This window comes from Pavona decussata, unplaced genomic scaffold (assembly GCF_977016875.1).
Source record: "Pavona decussata unplaced genomic scaffold, jaPavDecu1.1 SCAFFOLD_52, whole genome shotgun sequence".
In the NCBI taxonomy this organism is placed as follows: Eukaryota; Metazoa; Cnidaria; class Anthozoa; order Scleractinia; family Agariciidae; genus Pavona; species Pavona decussata.
This window is the reverse complement of record NW_028145474.1, coordinates 1,139,478-1,162,978: the sequence shown is the minus strand read 5'-3', so window position 1 is coordinate 1,162,978 and position 23,501 is coordinate 1,139,478. Positions and strand designations below refer to the sequence as shown.

The 23,501-nt window shown below is 37.4% G+C and overlaps 2 protein-coding genes across 4 annotated transcripts in view; one reads left to right on the top strand and one right to left on the bottom strand.

Annotated features, from left to right (window-relative positions):
- Positions 1-6,282: 6,282 nt before the first annotated feature.
- On the bottom strand, positions 6,283-11,050 carry LOC146480814 (uncharacterized). The gene is made up of 3 exons (XM_085109181.1): positions 10,639-11,050; positions 8,798-8,942; positions 6,283-7,492 (listed from the first exon to the last, which is right to left on the bottom strand). The coding sequence occupies exons 1-3, from the start codon at positions 10,990-10,992 to the stop codon at positions 7,104-7,106; spliced, it is 888 nt and encodes a 295-aa protein (XP_084965307.1). The 5' UTR covers positions 10,993-11,050; the 3' UTR covers positions 6,283-7,103.
- A 58-nt stretch (positions 11,051-11,108) lies between these two features.
- Positions 11,109-23,501, top strand: part of LOC146480813 (leucine-rich repeat-containing protein 9-like) — a 35,163-nt gene continuing 22,770 nt past the window's right edge. The window contains exons 1-8 of one of the 3 annotated variants that reach the window (XM_085109162.1): positions 11,109-11,297; positions 12,480-12,551; positions 16,857-17,078; positions 19,338-19,478; positions 20,157-20,220; positions 20,989-21,059; positions 22,535-22,717; positions 22,969-23,124. In XM_085109162.1, coding sequence (XP_084965288.1) covers positions 11,226-11,297; positions 12,480-12,551; positions 16,857-17,078; positions 19,338-19,478; positions 20,157-20,220; positions 20,989-21,059; positions 22,535-22,717; positions 22,969-23,124 — 981 coding nt within the window. In that variant the 5' untranslated portion in view covers positions 11,109-11,225. Of the gene's footprint in view, positions 11,298-12,476; positions 12,552-16,856; positions 17,079-19,337; positions 19,479-20,156; positions 20,221-20,988; positions 21,060-22,534; positions 22,718-22,968; positions 23,125-23,501 lie in introns of all 3 variants that reach the window. The other 2 variants (XM_085109161.1, XM_085109163.1) reach the window with 2 other exon arrangements.

Sequence of the window (23,501 nt, the reverse complement as noted above, 5' to 3'; positions counted from 1 at the left end):
ACCCCTTTCGTATATCTTCCAGTGAAAAATAATGAAAGGCCCTTTTAAATACCTAAATGACAGATTTCCCTACCCTTTCATATACTGCGACTCGTGAAATCCCTACCCTTTCATATACCTGAAGCGTGAAAAAGGCACCCCTTTCAGGCGGAGCCTCCCCATATAGGCCATTATAGGGAGTACCCCCCCCCCCCGGGCCTCGTTATTACGACCGCTTTTATCCGCCCCGAATGAATTGAAAGTCCAGTCATTTCCTTAGTTTTACAATACTCATTAGGGAGCTTAAGCAACGACGACGGCAACGGCAACGAGAACGCCGCAAAACAATAGGTTTAATGAGCAAAAACAATTGCTCTGCACGTGCGTTTTACATTTTGGTACATTTCTTTGCCGTCCTCTGCAAAACAATAACGTGAAATGACCACATTTAAGGTTTTGTGGAGAACGTGAACGCACGACGGTGAATTTTTCATTTCCTTTCTTACGTTGTACGCCACTCCTACCAATTTGGTTCCTGGATAGTTCGCCATTTTTGTAAAAGTTGAACGAGTTGAAATAATCGCGAAGTAGCACAAATGAAATAAAGTTATATTTTCAGGTGACGTTTTCGTTGCCGTTGCCGTCGTCGTTGCTTAAGTTCCCTATTAATTCAACCACCCCGTTCTGATTATACGACCACATTTTCAAGGTCGAAAGTGGTTGTATTAAGTATTTAACGGGGTTCCACTGTATTTCAAAAAATTGTAAATTTAATTTATCGTACCATAAGTCCATCTCCTTCGCCAGGAGGAGGAATCCCTTTTATGAAATTTTCTGAATCCGTTCCTTCTTCAAAGTCGTATCCAGCACAAAACGTGCCTCCTTTTCCACACAAAACAGCCACATTACAGCTATCATCAATCTCGAAGTTGCGAAACGCATTTGCAAGGTCCCCGGCTGTCTTTGTGTTGACTGCATTTCGCTTCTCCGGGCGAGCTATCTTGATGACAAATATGTTGTCATGTTGCTCGGTTTCAACAAGAGCCATATCGAGATTTCGGATGAAGAAGGGAGAAAGGCACCAGCAACAGAATCAAGTTATCTTGATTTCAAGTTCAACAAGAGCCTCATAACAGTAATGATGACTCCTGTCTTATCATTTAAGTTGTGAAGTAACCGTGTCCCTGGGGTAACGTCAATTGTGGTGTTGTATTAGGCCATTTTCATTACGGCATCATTTGACTACAACTCTACTTTTACTTTAATAGTTTGGCAATGCAAAGAAAAATATTGACAGAAAAACCCTAAACGGGACCTAAGTCCCTCAAAGAAGGGTTACCTAAAGCCTAAATTAACTAAATGTTAAACAGCTACTAAAGTCGAAAACTACCAGAATTAATTTCTTTTTCTTTCTGAAATGCAATTTTTTTTAATCCCAGTGGAGGGCAAAGAACAACAGCTCTCATTAGCACGGGAAAAAACTGAAGGAATCTTGTAGTTGTCGTCAAATGACGGCAGAATTAAAATGCCCTGTTCAACGGAGAACCTTTATCCAGATGTCATGGCAACAAGGTCTAAGGCAACCAATCACAAACGCAGGGATTTACAGATTACAACTGTCAGCAGTACCAGTAGCTGTGATAATGAACAAGAGAAGTCCACAGAGGAGGATACATGTTGGGAGCAAACAGCTGCATCCTCTCAGAGTCATGCAAGCAAAGACGTTTGTACCATAGGCATGAATACTGCAAGATCTAAGCGTCAGGGATTAGCTTTTTGTTGTCGCTTTCTTTTGTTCGTTGTTTGCTCGTTTTCGAATCTTTCATTAGCATTGCTTGTTTTTTTTATGTTGTTAGTTTCTTTTGCATATTTTTGTTAAGTCCATTTTCGTGGTTTATAAAGCCCGATTTACCGCAAAGACCAGAAACTCACTGCAATACGCGCAAGGCAGATTTCAGTTCTCGGTTCACCGAAGCATTGCTAATTGAGGGACTTGTTATGAAACCTTGCCATGAAAACAATGGTGCTGCCATTTAGGTTGGAAGGGCCGCGACCGTGCCCAACCCTTTGTTTTAACGTTCACACTATAGCTGAACGTTTCTATTGGCCAGTTGCTCGAACACATTTCAAAACCTGTTGTGGTTTGTACACGGTCAAGGTCAAAAATGCTAACAAACAGACAAAGAAACCTATTTGGTTTCATAATTTGTATTTTCAAAGGCAAGACTCTTGAACCCTATGGGATGAACAGACGCGTTGAAACTTAACCTGTTTAAATCTCTATTTTTATAATGCTTTTGAATTGTACACTTTTCTGCTTTTTATGTTTGTCAACCAATCATATCTGAACTTTTCATTGGTATAATAATAATAATGGTTTATTAACGGATCCACTGGGTGGCTCTTCCCTGTTAAATTACAATAATTAAAATTACAAAATAAATCAAATTAAATTAAATTAAGAGTTATTTACAAATTATACAGCAGAAACAGGATTAACGGAAACCAATTACAGTAAAACTAACTAATGGCTTTGTACTCTGTTTCTTAAAAAATTCGTTGAGAGTCTTAAAAAAGGTTCTGTCATCTTTACAGTTTCTAATAGTAATATTCCAATCTTAGCAGTATGCAGGATGTTAGTCACATGAACCTAGTTTAATGGCCTTAGCTCCCATGAGTCTCCTGTAGCTCTGTGGTAGAGCATCCGAACTAGTAATCGAAAGGTCTTAGGTTTGACTCCTGATAGGAGCACTGGGATTTTAACCGTTTTTAACCGTTTATTTCCATTTACTTAAGTTTTTGCGGTCCCTGAAGAAGGTTAGTTTTGTCTAATCGAAATATTGGGCTTTAAGATTAGCCTTGCATTTGGTTTTACGTATTTTTCAGCAATATACTCTTTCAAAAAAATCTCATAATTTCGGAAATTGAGTTTTTGTGAAGTCATCATTTAAGTACTCTATTCTTGTTTAAATCTTTAGTTCATCTGTACATCCTTCTTGTTCATGATCGTCTTCGTTTGCTCCCCTAATAGCGATTAAATGCTGTGAAGTGTTTTATAATTTAAGAGTGTCTCAATTTTTGACTTAATGGAGCCTTTTGGTAGTTACATCGTTTAAAATTGTATTGTATTGACAGTTTCCGTCATGGATGACCCATATGGAAATGCAACTTTGCTGTGAGACCCGGGGGGGGGGGGGGGGGGGTTGCTCCTCGGAATTCTCAGTAAGGGTGTGCCGCCCGGGTCTCCAAATCCTGACCCTATTTCAGACCAAAACATGCCATTTTCTACACCCGTGTTCAGACCTGGCTTCTAAAATCCATACCCATGTTCACACCTTTGTTGTAGCGTAATTAAGCTTCGCATTAGTGCCCAAGTCAAGAATTGGTAAAATTTACCCGAAAATTCAGCTCGAATGATATATTTTGGATACTTCTCTTTTTCTCTACTATTCATTTGGAGTTGAAAAGACAAATACGCTTACAGGCTCTCTTGGTTCCCTTGAAAGCCATACCCGATTTAAGACCATAATGGTCAAAATCTAAACCCGTTTTTTTGTGAAACAGTGACGACTGAGTACCCGCGTGAAAATACCAAACGTTCGGTCTGCACTTAGAGGGACGTTTTCGTGAAAAGCTTGTTCCAAGAAGAACGGGAGATCAAGCTCAAGAGCTATCCGGTTACAGCCGTAGGAACAATTTGAGTGCCGTCACTCTTAAGGAGTTTCTTCAGACTCCAACGGTTCGAATTGCATTGTACATCATTCAGATTACTGACGATATACAACACAGCTCAATAGCTTCTTTATGAACGGTTACACTTTAGTATTTCATCCACACTTGGATGTGAGAAACGCCTTTCAAAGCAAATCCCAATCTAGAACCGCATAAACTAACAAAATTGCTCAATAGCTTTCGCTTAAATAATAATTGCTCCCTCAGGCAATTTTTCCTCAGAAGTAAAAGCTAAATAAGTACCTTATACAGCACAAACATATACAGGATGTTGAAAACCTACAGTTCAATAGCTTTCTTTTGAAGAGTTAAGTACTTGTACATTATAAAAAAACACATGCTTTACTTCCCATTTTTGTGCTGTTCACACTCTACGTGGAAGCCATTTTGCTTTCCAAGGTCGTGAGAGGCTCATCATCCAATCAAAGGCTCCAGAAGTAAATAGTGGTAGCCGTAAAGCAGTAGTCGCATCAAACCACGCCACGCTGCCGCATTACGGGGATTAGGGAATGAAGTGTGACCTGAAAAGTATAAAAAATTGTTGTGTTTGGTTGGCCCAAGAATTATGCCGCATTCTACGTCGCTTACTCTGTCCTTTTTTGTGTGCACATTTAAAGTACAACATTTCCACGGTCAAGGAAGAGTCGGAATTTTGCACCTAGTCAGGAAAATTCTTATTTTACCTGTAAGTCTGTGAAAGGCAGGGAATTTTCTTTTTATCTTGCCACAAGGTGTTTGAAAAAGTTTCCGTGTTGGCAAAGGTGATCACGCGATTCAAAAAATATTTCACGGAGGGAATTGTTTTCTGCAGGGTCCTGCAGCTTCTTCGACAGCTTTATTGCCAAGAGATTTGTCATGGATGCTCAGTGCAAATTGGTCCGTGGTCAATAGGGAAAACTCTGAGACTGAATTCTTTTCTTTGTAATGTTTAACACACGAGCAGCGGTGTTTTATCGGGATTTAAAACCACGCAGCGCAGCCGAGTGGTTTTAGACCCGATAAAACACGTGCTGCGAGTTTTTTTGAACGGCTTCAAAAACATTCCTGGAAAAGCGTGTGTCAAGAGAGTTCATAACAATGATGCTTTTGTGAACGTTGGAAATTAGCATACGAGAAAAACATTAAACACCGCATACTAATAAGGAGGAGGTTTTATCGGGTTTTAAAACCACTACACGTGATGTTTTATCGACCATTTGATAGGTTAATGGGCTTATGAATTATTAATAAATTTTTGAAATCCCGTTGAATGTGATCTTTGATTAAGCAGGACTGGACATTCCTGAGTATCAAGTCATAAATGACAACGGTTCATAAGGGACAATTGCGTCATACGAAGAAATGAACCCCAGAAAGATCACATAAAAATTCGTAAGTTTACCAAGTTGGGTTATGTTTCAGATTGCATAGTAACCAGGCTGTGACCTGCCAAAGGTCGCTCAAATGCAAATGTCGCTTATTAAATCCATACAAAATATCTAATTATTGAAAGACTTCTTCATCGTTGCAATCTAAAAACAGAACCACAATCTTGGTAAACTGACTAATTTCAATGTGTTTTTTCTTGCAATGGACTCCAAATTCTGATTAAATGAAAATTTAAAAGCTGTCTCCAGTCTCCATTTGAAACCCGGAACAGGCAATAAGTATTGATGGTGGCCAGGAGTGAGACAAACTTCAATTGAGTCAATGGAATTTGGTCATGGATAATGTCTCAAAATGTCAGCATTTGAATACCTGCCAACTTTTTCTGAGACAAATGCGTGAGATTTTCGTCTTGTCATGACTGGGATTTCCGAAAACGTCTCAGCCACTTCCGAAGATTTCCGACTATTTTCCGAAGACTTCCGAACGTTGCCGAAAATATCCGAAGATGTTCCGACGACCTTTGAACACTTCTGATTCGAACGGATTGTAGACGTTTGAAAGCTTTTGCAAAAATGTTAGTGTTTTGTAATACAGTTAGGACACAAAGTCTGGGAAATTTCATTGAATTTTTGTTATTAATTGTGTTAAAGAACAACTCGTCCAGATTTGAGTCAGGCATGAGAAATAGTCTGCAGGCGTGAGACTCACGCATTATAATAATGCATGAGAATTGGCAGGTATACATTGGGCAACTAACCCTATCAATTCTGTACCAGATTTATCTGAGCACAAATGTATTGTGGGAGCAGGGATGGGACAGTGTTGAGAGCACTTGACTCCCACAAATGTGGCCTGGGTTTGATTCCAGGAGTTGAGGTCATATGTGGGTTGTTTGTTGTTGATTCTCATCCTAATTTCCTTCGCAGCAGCTCGAGCTGGAGTCACGCAACGCTCCCCGTCCCCACGCGAGCGTTGTGTGACTCCGGCTGGAGCGGCTGTAAAGGAGACTATTCTCATCCCTGCTTTGAGGGTTTTATCTCCGGGAATGGTACGAATAGCCATTCTGTGGATGTGCTACTGAAAATTCCAATTTATTAATTTCTTTTTAATATATTACCTGTAATAGTGGATGCTGTTACAAGCTGGTGTCCAGCCCCATACCCCCACTGAGTTGCATTTTGATGAAATGAAGAGTCTAGCACATCATTTTTCCAAAAACATTAATTAATTTCCTTCTTTACAAGAGTAGTTTTCCAATATTATTCCATACTACATACAGTTTTTAAACTACATACAGTTTTAAAGTATATTCTGTAAAATTCTAAAAACTAAGCCCCTTTGAATATAATCCCCAAATTCAAAATGCAACAAGAGACTCCAACCTATAAATAAGCAGTTGACTTGCACCTTTTAAAAGCTTCATTTTTGCTGGACCCTGATAACCCGCAGCTTGCCCATTTTATTTTTTAACGTTTGGAGCATTGTTCTGCTGTTTGTTCTTTAATGTCCTCTCGACCAACCATGTAAGACGTTGCAAATGGTGCACGTTGCCCCACAATAAGCCCTTCCAAATATAAGCCTTCGGGAGCCAATACATGGGAATTGCCCTCAAATACAAGCCCCTGCTGAATATAGGCCTCTCGTAAAAAATGCTTTGAAAAATATAAGCCCTGGGGCTTATTTTCAGAATTTTACGGTATTTTATTACAACTTATTTTAAGAATACCTTGTAAAAACCTTTGTCTGGACAATGAGAGATTTTTGAAAGGGGTGCTTTCAATGTAGCATGTTTGCCCACAGCCATTCAATGCAACTTCTATAGTGCACGCTGCTTGCTTCACACTATATCATATTATATTAAACTTGTCATTCAATACCACCTGTGCCTACGATTGTCACAAGAGTTCTAAAGTTTTCAAAACTTACAATCATCACATACCAGCTACATGACTGTACATATCATGATCTTAAAGTTTTATGTAAATATTTGCAAAATGTTTTGAGTGAAGATAATTATATACTATTTAATCAAGGTAATCATCAAATGAGCCCTTGCGGCCCATCCCTCTTAAAAACTCCTTAGCTCCCTTGATTGAATCTTTGATGGTACCCAGTTTCACACCCTTGGAGTGCTCATATGTTAGGGCATCGTAAAAGGACTCTGCATTAAACATGGAATAAAAGACAGCCTTGCGCTCAGCATTCAGTGAATCTGCTGGGAAACGGGCAATCAACTTTGCAAGTTTAATCGCTTCTTCTACAGCTTTTCCTTTTGGCACAACCCGATTAACCAATCCCATGCTGTGAGCCTCTTGAGCACTTACTGGTCTGCCAGTCAGGATAAGATCCAATGCTCGTGAAAGGCCCACAATGTATGGCAGCCTTGCAGTACCACCGTCCAGCAGGGGGACACCTAGAGTAAGATTACATCAAGTAATGACCAAAGACATTTTCAACTTGCGGCAAAAATTAAAGGAGCACTGTTACGGCGATTTTGCTGGACATCATTTATTTTGGTCAAAACTGCTCAGAATAAGACTGATATTAATTTTTACAAAGAACCTTCTTTTCTAACATAAAATTGCTCCAAGAGCAATGGGAAGAATATAAATTTAACGATTCCTTAGAGAAAAAACAAACTACAATCAGGTTGTAAAAAATTTCTCCACAATACACAGGAGAACCTGAAAAAAACTTGCCCAACTTTGTTCATGTTGCAATCCATTTCCATCCTAGCCATCTCCAACCAAACATTACTAGAACTAGTTTCTGTGCACTAGTAGGGTTATTGTTAACAAAACTGAACCATTATTTTGGTGATTCCATCAACTCAAATATGTTTTTGCCCATTCAAAGTGACACAAAAAATAGGTGACACAGCCCCTATGAATTCAACACACTTTCAAAGGACCCCCATGTTATTATTTTATCTTGTTTCTCATTGTCTCACTTTTAATTCTAAACACCATTTCAACCCCAGATGGGCTCTGAAAAAGGACAAAAGAGCTTTAGGTCTGATAATTATTTTTAATAACCATTTTCTATCGACTAGCTAAAGTTTTCAATTCTTTATCTTTTGAAAATAATATTTATTATTAAAAAATCAAATTTCTGTTGGTGCTAGAATGAAATTATTGGATTTAAAAATAATACTATTTTGGTCTTGAAATGTTTTTGCCTGGTTTGAGAAATTTGAACCAGTTTTTTTCTCTTTCTCTCGTTTCCTGCCTGATTTTCTGAATTTTTCCTCGTGATCATGATATTATTGCCTTGATACTTAAATAAATGGTTGAAAAACTGTGGGTGGGAGAAGGAGAGGGAGGGGGAGGCTAGGTAGAAAGGGGAAGTATTGGGAAAGACAGGTGAGAAGTGAAATCTCCAAGGAGATGGGAGCTGCTAAGAAGGGATAGGCGATCCTGGAGTTACAAGGAGTGAGAAATGGGAAGTTCATTCCCCTATTGTTTCCCCCTGCCCCCCCCCCCCCCAAATCAAACAAGATAATGTGTTATAGCTAATCATGATGTTGCCAGGCAGCAAAATATCTTGTTTTAATTCTATCGCTATCTTGTTTTTTATAGCCTATAGGTCTTCTAAGCTTGCACTGATATATTTTTCTTTCTTACTGGGTGATTTTAATAATTTTGTATATAGTTCTGTTTCTTATTAGAGATATCCTGAAAGTGATAAAATAGAGCTATCTTATCTTATCTTATCTTACCAAATCTCCTGTTAAATATTCCCATGACTGAGTCTTCAGCTGCCACCCTGAGATCACACATCAAAGCCAGCTCCATTCCACCAGCGACGGCATATCCCTCGAGGGCACCGATCACAGGCTTACTCAGCTTGAGTCGAGATGGACCCTAAAAAATGGGAGAGTTAGAAAAGGAAATAAGTAAATCAAATGGTCTGCATAATGAAAATGTTTTCGGTAACCTTGAATGGGCATTTCAATTATAATAATATGGAATGACAGTGGTTGCCAATAACTACTGTAATACAAGAGAATATGAGGGTGTCCATTTCAAAGTTTTCATCCTAATTCAGACCTCTCAAGTCTCACAATTTTGCTATGACACTCACGGTTTTCAGTTTAGTCCCACGGTTTCAGGATGAGACACAAAAATCTCACAATAAACAGAGTCACAAGCTGAAAGGATACAATTTCCTTCTATAATTTCATTTTGGGCTTACTTAGGAGACTTTCTTGCACCAATTCTGTGCAAATCAATTCATTAAGTTAGTAAACAACCCTAATTCATCCGTCTGTTCCCTAGAAACACAGTCCATGACCATATATAGAAGTCATGTGCCAAATTAGGTTTTCTTTACCAGTCTCTTGCATTTTGGTCACTCACATTTTCAGAATAGTGGAAAATATTACACTTTCTTTTGATTAGCACCTGACTGTTTACTTGGTTTTGTCTGCTGGTTGATCAACCTCCAGATTTTTTTTACCTCAGTCTCCAGATTTTCAATGTTTTGAGTTTGAGAGGTCTGCCTAATTTACAACCTAATACTCTTGAAAACCTGTTCTGGAAAGTGTGAGGTTGTGCACAAACAAGGAAATGTTGCTTTTGAAGCAAAAATAACTTACAATAATGTTTTAGTGTTTTTAAAATAATACAGAAATATTTTTGCTTCATGTTTGCCTTCATAACACATGCTGTATATGTTTGCAAATTTAAAACATTTCAGTTCTGAAAATTCTTTTTGTTTCAGTAAACGCTCCCCCAAATAGCCCAAAACAAGGAAAATACACATGTAGTATATGTGAAATATCACAGAAACCAAATTTATGATGGAAAAAAAATTAAAAATTTTACACCAAAATTACATATTTTCCCTGACCAACTCTCCCTGACCCTCTAGGGTGGGGTGGGGTGGAGTTAGTTTGGGTGCCAAGGTAAGAAGTCAGAAGAGTAAATTTTGGTTAATAATTTAATGTTGTTCTCCAAAAGCGATTTAGATTTTTTTGTTATTATCATTAAAGATGCATTAGGGTTCCCTCTTTCAATTTTTTCCCTTTGAACTACTGCTGGTGTGAAAATTTCACAGTTTGTGATTTCGGATTTTCGCGCGTTTTGATTCCCATACCCCCTGCGTCTTTCGCTTCGTAAATATCACGTATGATGTACATGCGAGATCGTGATATGGCCATCAAACATCAAACACGAAACCCAAATACAAAGGATTTTCATCGCAAATTGAATAAATAAAACAAAATATCGCCAATATCCTTTTATCTTCGCAGGTAAGTTTTAATATTGCTGCCACGCAAGACTCCCAAAAAACATGTGACCTGTCGTGCACGGACTCACGCACATGCACACTACATGGGCAAAACAAATACAACACGATCGTGAACAAAAGCCATTCAGAAAAAAAACATGATATTCAAAACTGTAAAACCCAGAGAAATTGAGAAAATTTAGACGTCAATATTCTTTCATCAAGCTATATTTTGAGCTTCACTTTGTATGATCTTTTTCTGTGAAAAAGAGTATAAAAACTATGGATCATTTATTTGTCTAAAATTGTAAATTTCATTTACAGTACCATAGGCGCATCTCCTTCGCCAGGGGGAGGAATCGATTTCAGGAAAACATCGGGATTCCTTTCTGATAATTCTTCAAGGTCGTATCCAGCACAGAACGTATCTCCTTTTCCATAAAGTACAGCGACCTTGCAGTCATTGTCAATCTCGAAACTGCGAAACGCGTCTGCAAGTTCCTTGGCAGTCTCCGCGTTGACCGCATTTCGCTTCTCCGGCCGAGCTATAGAGACGAGAAATATTTTGCCATCTTGCTCAGTTTCGACAAAACTGCTTTCCAGCCTCTTGGCTGAACCTACAAGAAATGGAATCCTGAGAGCATGGAGCCGAGCACCTCGACAAAAAAGCGAGACAGCCATTTCGGAACAGAACACCTCTCCACACACCTCCCTGAATCACCTTTGGGTCCCTTGTCCCTGGGGTCGAGTGTAAGTTTCTAGAGCAACTGTCAGCCAATCAGAACGTTTGAATTTGAGTCTTCGAAAAAACATGGCGCCTTGTAGAGAGCAGCGCGCCAATTTACTTCCAACGTAAAATACTCGTTCAAAAACGAGTTTATTGCTTCAAAACTGTATGTGGATAACATGAAGAAATGACGAGCGCCAAAGAGGGAAAATCTGAGGGTTCCTCGTCGGAGGAGGACGAAGAATCATTGAGAGAATTGGTGAGTTCTTAGATTCCATAGATGCCGTAGATTCCCCAAGATGTGTTTATAAGCTTATGTGGCTTGATTTCGGCTAAATTCTGGAAGTTCTAGGGTAGTTAAGCTTGGGTTTGTCTGCTTTGACCTGGGTTGGTGAAAGATCAGTAAATAACAAAAGCAACAGGGAACTGATTGTGTTCCTTGCATTAAAAATAAATTATTAAAGGTTTCGGTCAACATGTACATGGACGGATTCTTGTACATAAGCTTACTGTATTTATAAGCTTAGCTTTGCTCAAAGGTCGCAAATCTGTATGAACCTGAACATTAAGCTTCACAAGTTTACTCACCAAAGAATATTTTTAATGTACTCTTTTGTCGTAGTCCCGAGATCTTTAAAAGTAACTGTTATTAAACACTGTACATGTTGTCTTGTTTAGTTCAAGTTGCTAAAAATGACACAGGCTTAGGACTTGTGCTGCCATCCATCCATATAATTACACACTAGTTAAATATTTAGGCATAAAGCTAAAGCTTTTATTGAACACAAGCTTAACTAAGCTTACTGCATGTTGTTGCTAATGCAATACACATGGAACTTTATAAATATTTTACCGTCCACCTCTTTGGGGTTGTAATTCAATAGTTGATAATATTAATTAAAACTTCATTGTAATTCAATAGTCCCTTTCACTGTTTTTTCAACTTTTGAAAAGGACCAATTAGCGAATAGCCATCAAGACTACTTGGAAGAGCACCTGAAAAAGTTGGTTAACTTGCCAAGTATGAAGGTGATATGTCAGAAGTGAGCGAGGATATAGCTCTGCAAAGCCACAAAATTGTACAGACTGTATGGTGGGGACACAAACTTGTCCTCCTGGGGATGCATATCCTCATTAGTTTTTCAAAATATCACTCCCAAACTTGGCAACTTTATTGATTTTAAGGTGTTCTTTCCAGCGGTGCCAATGGATTTTCACTAACCAGTCCATGTCAAAAGTTTAAAAAACTGTGGAAGTGTCTATACTCCAAGCTGATTAGGTATGGCTGGTTCATGGTTGTGCAGAACTAAAGAATTGTATACAGAATTATTTGTTAAATATTTGTTTTTTTATTAATTTATTTATTATTTCTTGTTTGTTTTTCATGTTTTCATTTTTGATTTTGTTTTTTTTTTGTTTTGTTCTGTTTTGTGTGGAGAAGAGACAAGCCGTTCATTCTATCAATAACACTGGATCAAAAAAGATGAAAAAGAAAAGTCCTCTTGAAGAACTGGTATAATGTTCTCTTTTTTCTGCTATCTCACAGCACTGCACTCGTACACAACCACATAGATCAATTCATTTAAACCCAGGGGTTTCATTAAGGGCCGGGTATATTTGCATTTACCTTTACAGTAAAAATACCTGGTGCATTCCGTGTACTAATCAGAGAATAACTTTCATTATCATTCCACTATTATGTCATTTCACCAAATAAGGTAAAGAGAGTACACAAAATACAAGACTGTCAGTAATACACTGTACATGTCGTGTCCCAGTTTGAATGATTTACAACAGAGCGAATATGGACAAAGACATTTCACTGCCTTTCTGTGTTGTTTACATCATTTGCACGTGCCATATACCGATGGCTATATACTGACGAATGACAGCTGGATGGACAGATATTGCCAGCTGTACTCTTACCAGAAAAGAGAAACCAAAATAACAAAATCTTTTCGTAGTGGAATAATAAATCTCTTATTGGATGGTTTTACATGTAATACACAGGGACAATTGCTCATTGCTCGTATTTTTCCTCGCCCCCTTCAGGGCTCGGAAAAATACTCCGCAACTCGCAAAATATCCGCGTTTATTATATGAAAAACCATCAAATAAAATGTATATAATCTCAAACAAACCACATATAAATGTTTCACACTTGCAACGTTGAATTGATTATTGTAATCTTTCAACTGTAGCCTCATTTGCAGTTCCAGGAAAAATCCATACTCATCCCATGGAGGGTCAACGGAAATTCCTAGAGGGAGGGGGGTCTAAAAAGTCAAAATTTTAGAAGCAAAGTGTGAAGCTAAACTGGAATTTCCTTAGGAGAGGGGGGTGCAAAACAAGAAACCCTCCGTGGCGAGAGTATGGATATTTTCTGGAACTGCATGAATTATGTTGATTGGATTATATGGCAGTAGAGGTTAATATGGAAATGGAAACATTCCACAGTGATGGTTGCCAGAAATGTTCTTGGTGGTGTTTACAATCCTGGTAAAGCACTTTCTATCTAGAAGAAGAGATTGTAAATTTATCTTATTAAGGTTTACAAAGAAGTGAAGTATCACATAAAATATTGTGAACTACATGTATCATGGAGAAAAAGCCAGATGAACAGAAAGTTGAACCAAACTTCACCCATGAATACCACGCGTATGATTGATCCAATTAACATTCGAGATTTCAAATAAGGCTATGGTATTGTCGAAAGACTGTAATAATTAATTCAATGATTAATAGTCCAATTCATTAGAGATTATTGAAAGTTGTTCTTGAGTTATTTACCCACAGAGTGCACCGGGTATTTTCAATGTAAAATCTTGAAACGGATAGGCCTCCTCAATCTGGGACAAAGTAAAAACCATTAATTCTTCTTTCAGATACTACGAAAACAAAATAGTGTAATTTAAAAAAACCACCTGTTTGCAAACATGATCTCTATATGTGTATGTTTAGTTGTTAAGAAATGGATGTGATAATAGATTAGTTTGGAAAAGCTAACCCAGCATGTCTTATTTAAAATTATCTTTGTTTGAAAGAAAATGGTTTTTGTTATCTTTTAAGAAAGAAAGAGTTTTGTTTCCAAAGAGTTGTTATTAATAATTCATAGATGAGCTAGCTAGATAAATGTTTGTATTTGTAGGTATTTTTAACAGAGCCAGATTTATTTTGTAAAAGGTAAATACTAATTTAATTCAATGGGGGTTAAAAATTGTTATGACTTGTTTCTTGTCAGTGTTTTTCTTATAATAACAATGATTATTGAGTGCAGAATAAAAGGAAGACATTGAATGCTCTTCATGATCAGTTACAGTTTACTGTAACGTTTGTACATAATTCCATTTCCTCAAACTTACTATTTTTATTGAGTAATTTTACTGAACAAGTTGAAGTGAGTTAAGATGTCATCAAATATGGACCAGGAAAAATAATTCTGAATGCTGACATACAATTATTTAGAAATATAGTAATTAAAAGGTCTTTAGTTTTTAAGAAAGTTTTACAATACAATATTATTGTAAAATGCAGTTAATGGAACGTGACGACCTTAGCCTTGGGGGGCATTTATACGTACTGTACTTTAGACTTAACACTGTATCATTGTCGCGTTGGTCAATAGTCACATCGTAATATGTTGCGACATTGTCTGGAGACAAGTTAGTTCGCTTTTTCTGTATGGCTAAACCAGTGAATGGTGCATTCATGTCTCGCTCGCTATGATGTAAAGTCTATCATAAGCATAGTACAACCCTGGCCATTGGCCCTGACATTGAACGCTGTCTAGCTTTAAATGTGTGATAGAAGGTTGATCTAAGTCACACTTGGTTACGACATGGTTTTATCTACTGTTACGCTGTAAAAAAATGTACCCTCCCTCCCTTTGGGGGTTGATCTGTGTTACAACGAATAAACTTGGGGATGCCTATCGGCGTTTGCGCTTCGGTTATATCTGATGTGTGTGAAAGTGAGAAGTGATCATCGCAGTGAATTTTCCAATTTATGCAATTGGAAATTGGAAGCCTGAAAAAAATTCAGGCTTCAACGGGATTCGAACCCGTGACCTCCGCGTTACCGGTGCGATGCTCTACCAACTGAGCTATGAAGCCACACATTGGGAGCAAGGTCAATTGTAGGTTCCCATTTTCCCGTGAGAGGAGTGAACGATGTAAAGTATATGAAATAATTCATATATGAACTGCGGATATAGATGAAAGTGAGAAGTGATCTTTCCAATTTATGCAATTGGAAATTGGAAGCCTGAAAAAAATTCAGGCTTCAACAGGATTCGAACCCGTGACCTCCGCGTTACCGGTGCGATGCTCTACCAACTGAGCTATGAAGCCACACATTGGGAGCAAGGTCAATTGTAGGTTCCCATTTTCCCGTGAGAGGAGTGAACGATGTAAAGTATATGAAATAATTCATATATGAACTGCGGATATAGATGAAAGTGAGAAGTGATCTTTCCAATTTATGCAATTGGAAATTGGAAGCCTGAAAAAAATGCAGGCTTCAACGGGATTCGAACCCGTGACCTCCGCGTTACCGGTGCGATGCTCTACCAACTGAGCTATGAAGCCACACATTGGGAGCAAGGTCAATTGTAGGTTCCCATTTTCCCGTGAGAGGAGTGAACGATGTAAAGTATATGAAATAATTCATATATGAACTGCGGATATAGATGAAAGTGAGAAGTGATCATCGCAGTGAATTTTCCAATTTATGCAATTGGAAATTGGAAGCCTGAAAAAAATTCAGGCTTCAACGGGATTCGAACCCGTGACCTCCGCGTTACCGGTGCGATGCTCTACCAACTGAGCTATGAAGCCACACATTGGGAGCAAGGTGTATGTCTGATGTGTGTATTGTTTATTAAATTATGGTAATGTACATATATGTAATTAATATATGTAAGTCTCGTTGAAGAACCTACGTGGAATTTTAGGTTGATTTTAATTTGTTTGTTTTTTTCCTGGGAAAATGTTGGGCCCAAGTTTCTCAGATGAACAGTTGTAGGCCACAAGCCAAAATGAAGGCAGTCCAAACAAAACAGAAAAAAAACCCTCTTCATCATCTTTTAGATTTATTGTATTTTCTTTGGATTGCCTTCAGGGTTGACTTGTGACTAGTGACAGTTCATTTAAGAAATTTTCATTCATTTTGCCCCAGAATTTGGTCATATTTTTTGATAAAAATCAACTTAAAATCCGACGTAAGCTCTTCATACAGAAATTTGGAAAATTTAAAATGTGATAAGTAAGATTTCCCATGGTCAAAACCATCAACACAAGAGGAAAATCAGTTTATTTAGCCTACCATAAAATTGCAAACATTAGCCGTGCGCTTATATTAATTTTGTTCAGAGAACTTTTCGGGACGAATTATTTTGTGGTGAACTGAACAAAAAAATGCTTAAGACACTTATTTTAACAATAACTATAACTACAGTCATCAACAATAATATTGTTCTAAGTTCAACTGTTTGCAGGCTTGTCGTTTGTATTTGGATGTTTAGTCCCTAACTTAGATTGTTTAACCCTGTTGGCTTATATTCAGGATGGCTTAGTTTTCAGAAGGATTGTTGTGTCTGCAATGTTATTTGTGCTTTTTTCGGGAAGGGCTTAATTTTTCAGAAGTGCTCAGAGAGTTGTATTTGGACTGGTACAGTATTGTAGAGTAATGTAGCTTCAGTACTCTTGGATAGAAGAGGAGGGAATCATGAGAGTGCTTGACCTTGGACTGTTTGAGAGAGTATTACACTAAGACCAAGCACTAATTCCTGAATTTTAATGATTATTTTGTTTTATTATAGTGCGCTGTAAATGGTGTGAAGTTTGAAAAGCTGCAGAAAGGTTCTGGCAAGAATATCACCTCCCTGGAGATGTTTTTTTCAGGCTTTCCTAAAATTATCGGTATGGAGCATTTTCCAAGCCTTCAGAGCCTTACACTGATGGGGCAACAGATTTCAGTGCTGGAGAATCTGGAAAGCTTGCCAAACCTGACAGAGTTATGTGTGTCGGAAAGCAAGCTGTCCGTAAGTAGGATCCTTAATTCTTATTACAGTCAATCCACCACACATGACCAGTATTTCCGAGAATGAAATGAACATTCGAATTCCTCTTTGTAACGTCTGGCATTTGAATGGAATGTTGAACATTCATCTGGAATTGTTCCGAAAAGACACAAAAGACTTGAAAAAAGATTCAAAATACTTGGGAAACAGTAATTATTATTATTCTTGAAATACTTAATGCTGTAATGTAAAGAAAAATTGATAGCTTGGTACTGTCAATAAACTAGCCAGAGAAATTTCTACAGGAACTCTGAAATTCCGTTGATGATGTTCAAAACTAACAAATATGTAAATTTCAAAACTCCATTCAAATTTCAAGAATACCGGTCACGCGTGATGTGGATTGACTTACAGTATTGGAGGGGAGAGGGAACTGAATTTTAGGACTTCTTCATAAAACCAAGGTTCTCATTAACCCTTTCGTTGGCAGTTTCCTGGGGAACAATTTGTTTCCCGCAAACCCGGTTTATAAATCTGGCTGTAAGTCCTCAGCATTAAATGTTACCCCCCCATAAACTATACATCATTTTACTCAGGATAACATATCCTTTCATTTAGAATACATTTAATTGGCCATTGATGCTAACATAAATATTTTGAGCTGATTAAAATTTGAATGAAAAATCTGCCTTATGTGTTGTTTGTTAGTCTCACTCTTATAACACACCATATCTTCACAAAGGGACCATAATGATATCATTTGGATAAAGAACGATATATGAGGATTCAGAAACTTTTTATTTCATTTAAATATCATCATCACAATCAAAGTTATGGCCATTTTGTCCCTGGCGGTCGGGTTTCAAGAAATTTGAACTTCCTCACCACATAAAAAAAATCATAACAAAACTTTTGTAAAAGCACAATGTACCGCTGGGAATGACTATTTGAAACCCTGAGCTTCTGTAAAGCAAAAAATATCACTCAAGACATTTAAATCTGGTGCTAAGACAAACAAACAGAAAAACACATGCCGTTGCTATCACTCTCAGCGTTCGAATCCCCAGAATTGCTTGAAGGGATGTTGTTTTCCTCATAAATATCATCCACACTCTTACTCTTAGGGTGGTCTGAAATATCCTTCTTCACTTTCATCCGAAACATCGGAAAAAACTTCCCCAGAAACATCGCTGCTTTCACTTCGTCAAATGGAATGTACGCCGACGCCATTTTTAAATGGAATACAAATCGAAGATGCGAATTTTTTAGCAAAGAAACGGTGTAAATCGAGCGAAAACATCCAGCGAAGAACACAACGAAGGAAATACGTGACTGGACATCCTGTAATAATCTTTAATGACCATGAAAAGACATAGGAGGGGTCCCCACGGATACCTAAACGGGTAAGGGTAAGTAGCGGACGAATTCGTCCGTTTGCCAACGAAAGGGTTAACGGACGAGTACCAGAGATTTTCCCCATCTATTATGCTTAAATATGGGCTGAAACCCTGGCAACTTTTACTGAAAAATAGAACATTGACACTTCTCTGAAAAAGAATCTCTGGTTAGTTTTTCATTTCTCCTCCTTGCTTCCTTAAGTAGTGATCTCTAAGCCTCCATCACAGACACTCTTTTGGTTTGTCATGCGATCTTTCCCTCTTGGAGTGGGAAGATTGCGTGACAAGTCATTAAAGAGTATCTGCGAGGGAGGCTAGTGATTTCTAGTCCTGATTTGCACAGTGCACATTGCAAAGAATGAGTGCAAGAAGGAAGCTCTCTTTCACACTAAATTAATGTCATGTTGACAGTGCTATCATATTCTTCTTTTATATAGTTCTTTGAACTCATTCCCTTAGTTCTTTTTATTTTAAATTTCTACAATTTCGGTTCCTCACCTGTTATTAATTTCAAAACATTATTACATAATATGGAGGCCAACTAGAAAATTGGATGGTTAACTTAACCTCCATCCTCAATCGCTTCTTCAAAATTATTCAAAGCATTTTACCAGATTTTACTTCACAAGAATGTAACTAATATTTTTCTAATTAGCCACGAGGAAATAAAAGTTGTTGTTGTTGGTTGTTATCTACACATATATATCTTTGCTGGATTAATTTATATAAATATTTTATTTAAATAAATATTTCAACATGGCACTATTAAAATTAATAATGTCTTTGTATTAAATTGATTATTATTTAATTGATAAAGAACAAATTAAATATAACAGCTAATTTGTCAATAATGTCATACATTGTGTGTTAATTATTTCAACAGAAAATTTCTGGTCTCACTGGATGTAAACAGCTGAAAAAACTTCTGTTGTATGACAACAAGCTTTCCAAAATAGAGAATATTTCACATCTGGATCAGCTCAGTGTGTTGTGGCTAAACAACAACAGAATCACTGAAATAGAGGTAAGGTGTAGTCAAGAGTACTATTAATAATTTGTTAAAAGTGTGAGGTCACAAATATTTGAATTTTTGAAATTAGGGGATTAATATTAACTAATAAAAGGTGTTTGCAAAAAGCAGGATCAAAAATGCCCACTTGCCAAAAATCATCACTTCATTGCAATTTGGAGTTGAGATACTAGCACTGTTATGCTCTGATTACTCCATACAAATCCTTCTTCTACCGCAAATTTTGCCTCAGGTCCAAATATTTGGAACTGCTCAAGAAAGAAAAGAATGAACTAATTATGCTCGGGAAATGAGTACTGTACTTGTGAATTTTTAAATAACACATCCATCTGTCCATCTGGCCCCAGTTGTTCAAAGGCCAGGTAACTTTATCCAGTGGATTCACTATCCGACAGTTTCAATCTGTGCAAAGATTTCAGTATTTCCTCGTGCACAACCGAATATGTGCACTCTAACCACTGCTTACAGTAGTTGGGGAGTGTACGAAAACCTTGGAAAACATTTAACGTGAAGTATATTTTAGACGCTGAAGAGTGCCTTATCCAGCGGATAAAGTTATCTGGCCTTTGAACATTAACTGGGGCCTGGTGATCCATTCATCTGTTACTTAATAGGAAACATAAAAATTTAATAAATATTGAATGTGTAATTTTGTTTGTGTAACACTTGTAGGGCCTGGATGGACTTCTTTATCTTCTTGATCTGAACTTGGCTTGCAACAGAATAACACAAATAGGTGAGCTGAATGGATTACATGTAGCTTTTTTACCATTCTTTTTCTAAAGCAAAAATGTTTCAGCCTTGACTGGCCCGTACAACTGGTTACCAATGTTGTGACAGTCATTCCAAGATACCAGTTGCTTTTAATAATTCATAATGGAATGTTCTTCCCGCTGAACTTCGCACAAGTCACATCTCTCTAGATAGTAAAGTTTACTACTTCAATATTACAATAAGGCTTTGAACCTGTATGATGTTGACGACATCAGAACCTGGAGAACAATCTGTCCCAGGTGCAACATAGCGAGGACTCTACTGTGCCCGCCGACGTGCTGCCTTCAGTAATTTGAACTTGTTTTTTTTTTCCTTTTTCTTTTTTCCTCTTGATTTTTCTTGTTTAATATTAGTGGCTTTAGTTTTTAAGTTTTAAATCATTAATGTGGGATCCACTGTAATTGGCTATGCTGTTGTGGTCTCCCTGCTTAATAATTTCTTTACGTATTCATGCATATAGATCTGTATCATTCTGTATTTTAGTTAGGCGAAGTGAAAAAATAAATAAATACTTGCATGTATGTACTCAAGGCTGCTGCCTAGCCTGGTTCACCCAAGAAAATGTTCTGGGCGCCTAATTTTTTTGCAGCAGCACCTAACACTTCACATACTGTTGGACTCATAACTTCTCGGCTTTTGGCCTTGAGGGCTCACTCTGGACTTGAAATTTTCCTTAGGCAACATACTTGATATTATTTTAGCATTTTGTTTAATGATTTATTTTTGACAGGAAATTCACTCAATGGAAATTTAAATCTGAAAAGCTTGGATCTATCTGCAAATCAAATTACATCATTGAAGGTATGAGTAATATTATTGCAAGAAAACAGTTAAACCTCTGCTTAGGGACTCCTCCCATAAGCGGATGCCAACCTGAGGTTCCAGCAAGAAATCGCTGGGCCCCCAGTTTGTTTTTATACTCTATATACACTGTACATAACCTAAGCCCCCATAAGCAGACACCTCTTGTCAGCAGAAATGGACACTTTTTTGGAGCTTCAAGTGCTAAAATAACCTCTCACAATTGCACAGACCTCCTGAAACTCAAGCTAACAAGAGAGGTCCACTCCATTTAAACTTAAAGTATTAAGATTTATTTGCTTGTTAGCCAGTTGCATATTTGTGAAATTTTTCTACATTCTGACATCATTGGTCTGACGCCAGAAGTTAAAGGCCTTTTACCAAATTGTGGTCAATATTATTGCTCGCTGCCAGATAGATAATGCTATATGTGACTGCGTGAACATTGTTGAACTTGTAACTCAGTGATAACTGACAAGTGGCATTATATTTCTGTACAAGCGTCCCATTGGCAAACACTAGTATATAATAAATCCTTCCTTGGTTGATTTTTCCTTGAGCCTGTTACATGAAAATGAGTGTCCTTGAAATGTGTACTGTAAAAACTTGTGTAATTAATAAGCCGTACCTTTTTACCCAAAATTTGGCCTCAAAATTGGGGGTGAGGCTTATCTACGAGACCATCTCCATTGTGAAGTCTAATCTGTCAAATTAAGGTCCAAAATACTTCTTAAGACTTTGATAAATAAACATACAACAAACTGAAAACCTGTTGTTGACTTAGTTGTTCATTGCTAATTTGCTAGCAGTGGTAGCTCATAAAAGAGCCGTTTACAAGTTTCTTCAGATTCTATCATCGAATCTTCTTCACTAGAAGTTCCTTTAAACAAATGATTTTCGCTTTGCTAGAGCAACTTAACTCCAGCTGGCATGAAAGTGTCACATGAATTTGATGTCATGTCATTTTCCATTTTTGTTTCTAAAATGCGCTAGAACAGATTATGAGTTGTTCCTTTCAAGAATTGAGTTCTCTCCTCTTGTTCACTTGTAGCCAAGTGCAGGTTTTATTTCACTATTTTCAACAAAAGAGGTCAAAAACCCCATGATACTTCCCCTTTAAGTACTACATATTGCAAAATAATGTTAGCATAAGAAAAAATAATTTATTAATTATTATTATTATTATTATTATTATTATTACTATTATCATTATTATTATTATTATTATTATTATTATTATTATTATTATTATTCAGGCAAGTAAAAACTAATGATATAATGTTCCGACGTTTCGGCGACGTCATGACGCCATTCTCAAGAAATGAAACGTCGGAACATATCGTTAGTTTTTACTTGCCTGTGTATTTCTAAAGCATAATTTATTAATTATTATTGTTATTATTATAAATTAAAGAACTAGTCTTGACAAAACAAACAACCGTTGTTTTTATTTTCATCTTACTGCCCTGTTGCAGGATCTAACAAACTTGTCTCAGTTGCCGTGTCTGGAGTCACTCAGCCTTAAGGATCCAGTGTACGGACCAAACCCTGTGGCTTTACTGTGTAACTACTCCACCCATTTACTGTATCACCTTCCCCATCTGCGGAGGATTGATTCCTACAGTGTGGACAACAAAACACTCAAAGATTTAGCTGAGGTATAGAAGTATAAACAAACCAATTAATTATATGGCTGGATATCTCCAAAATAAAAAGCAGTGTGCTCAAGTCCAAAGAGAAGAGGCTTTAATTTATTAAATCTATGTTTCAAACCACACTTGTAACTCGGTCATCTTCTTTACATTGTGTAGTTTGCGGTAGTTAATACATAGTTGCATGTGATTTTAATGCCTGCTGATTGATTCTAATCTCAATCATGCCATATATACTTACCATGTTCTTTTTCCAGTCCACGGTGGTAAAGAAGAAGATGTATTACAACATGCGGGTGAAAACACTACAGAGGAACAAAGCTGACTTGCTCTTCAGGCTAGAGACAGAGAAGGCTGTTCTGCAGGCTGACCCAAGAAACAGGATACATAAACTGTATTCAGCTGTCAAAGATGTATGTATTCATGTACTGTTGTAATACACTACTTGTATACCTGCCAACTTTTTCTGAGTCAGACGTGTGAGAGTTGTGTCTCACCATGACCAGGATTTCCGAAAACGTCCGAGCCACTTCCGAAGATTTCCGACGTTTTTCCGAAGACTTCCACACATTTGCCGAAAATGTCCGAAGATATCCGACGACCTTTAACTTTGAACACTTACAATTCAAATAGATTGCAGACATTTGAAAGCTTTTGCGATTGTTATAAAGAGCGAAGAAAGAGTACATAACAAATCTGTGAGTCAGGCTTGAGAAATTGTCCTTGATGCTTGAGATCGATGTCTCTAGTCTGCAGGCGTGAGACTCACGCATAATGTGTGAGAGTTGGC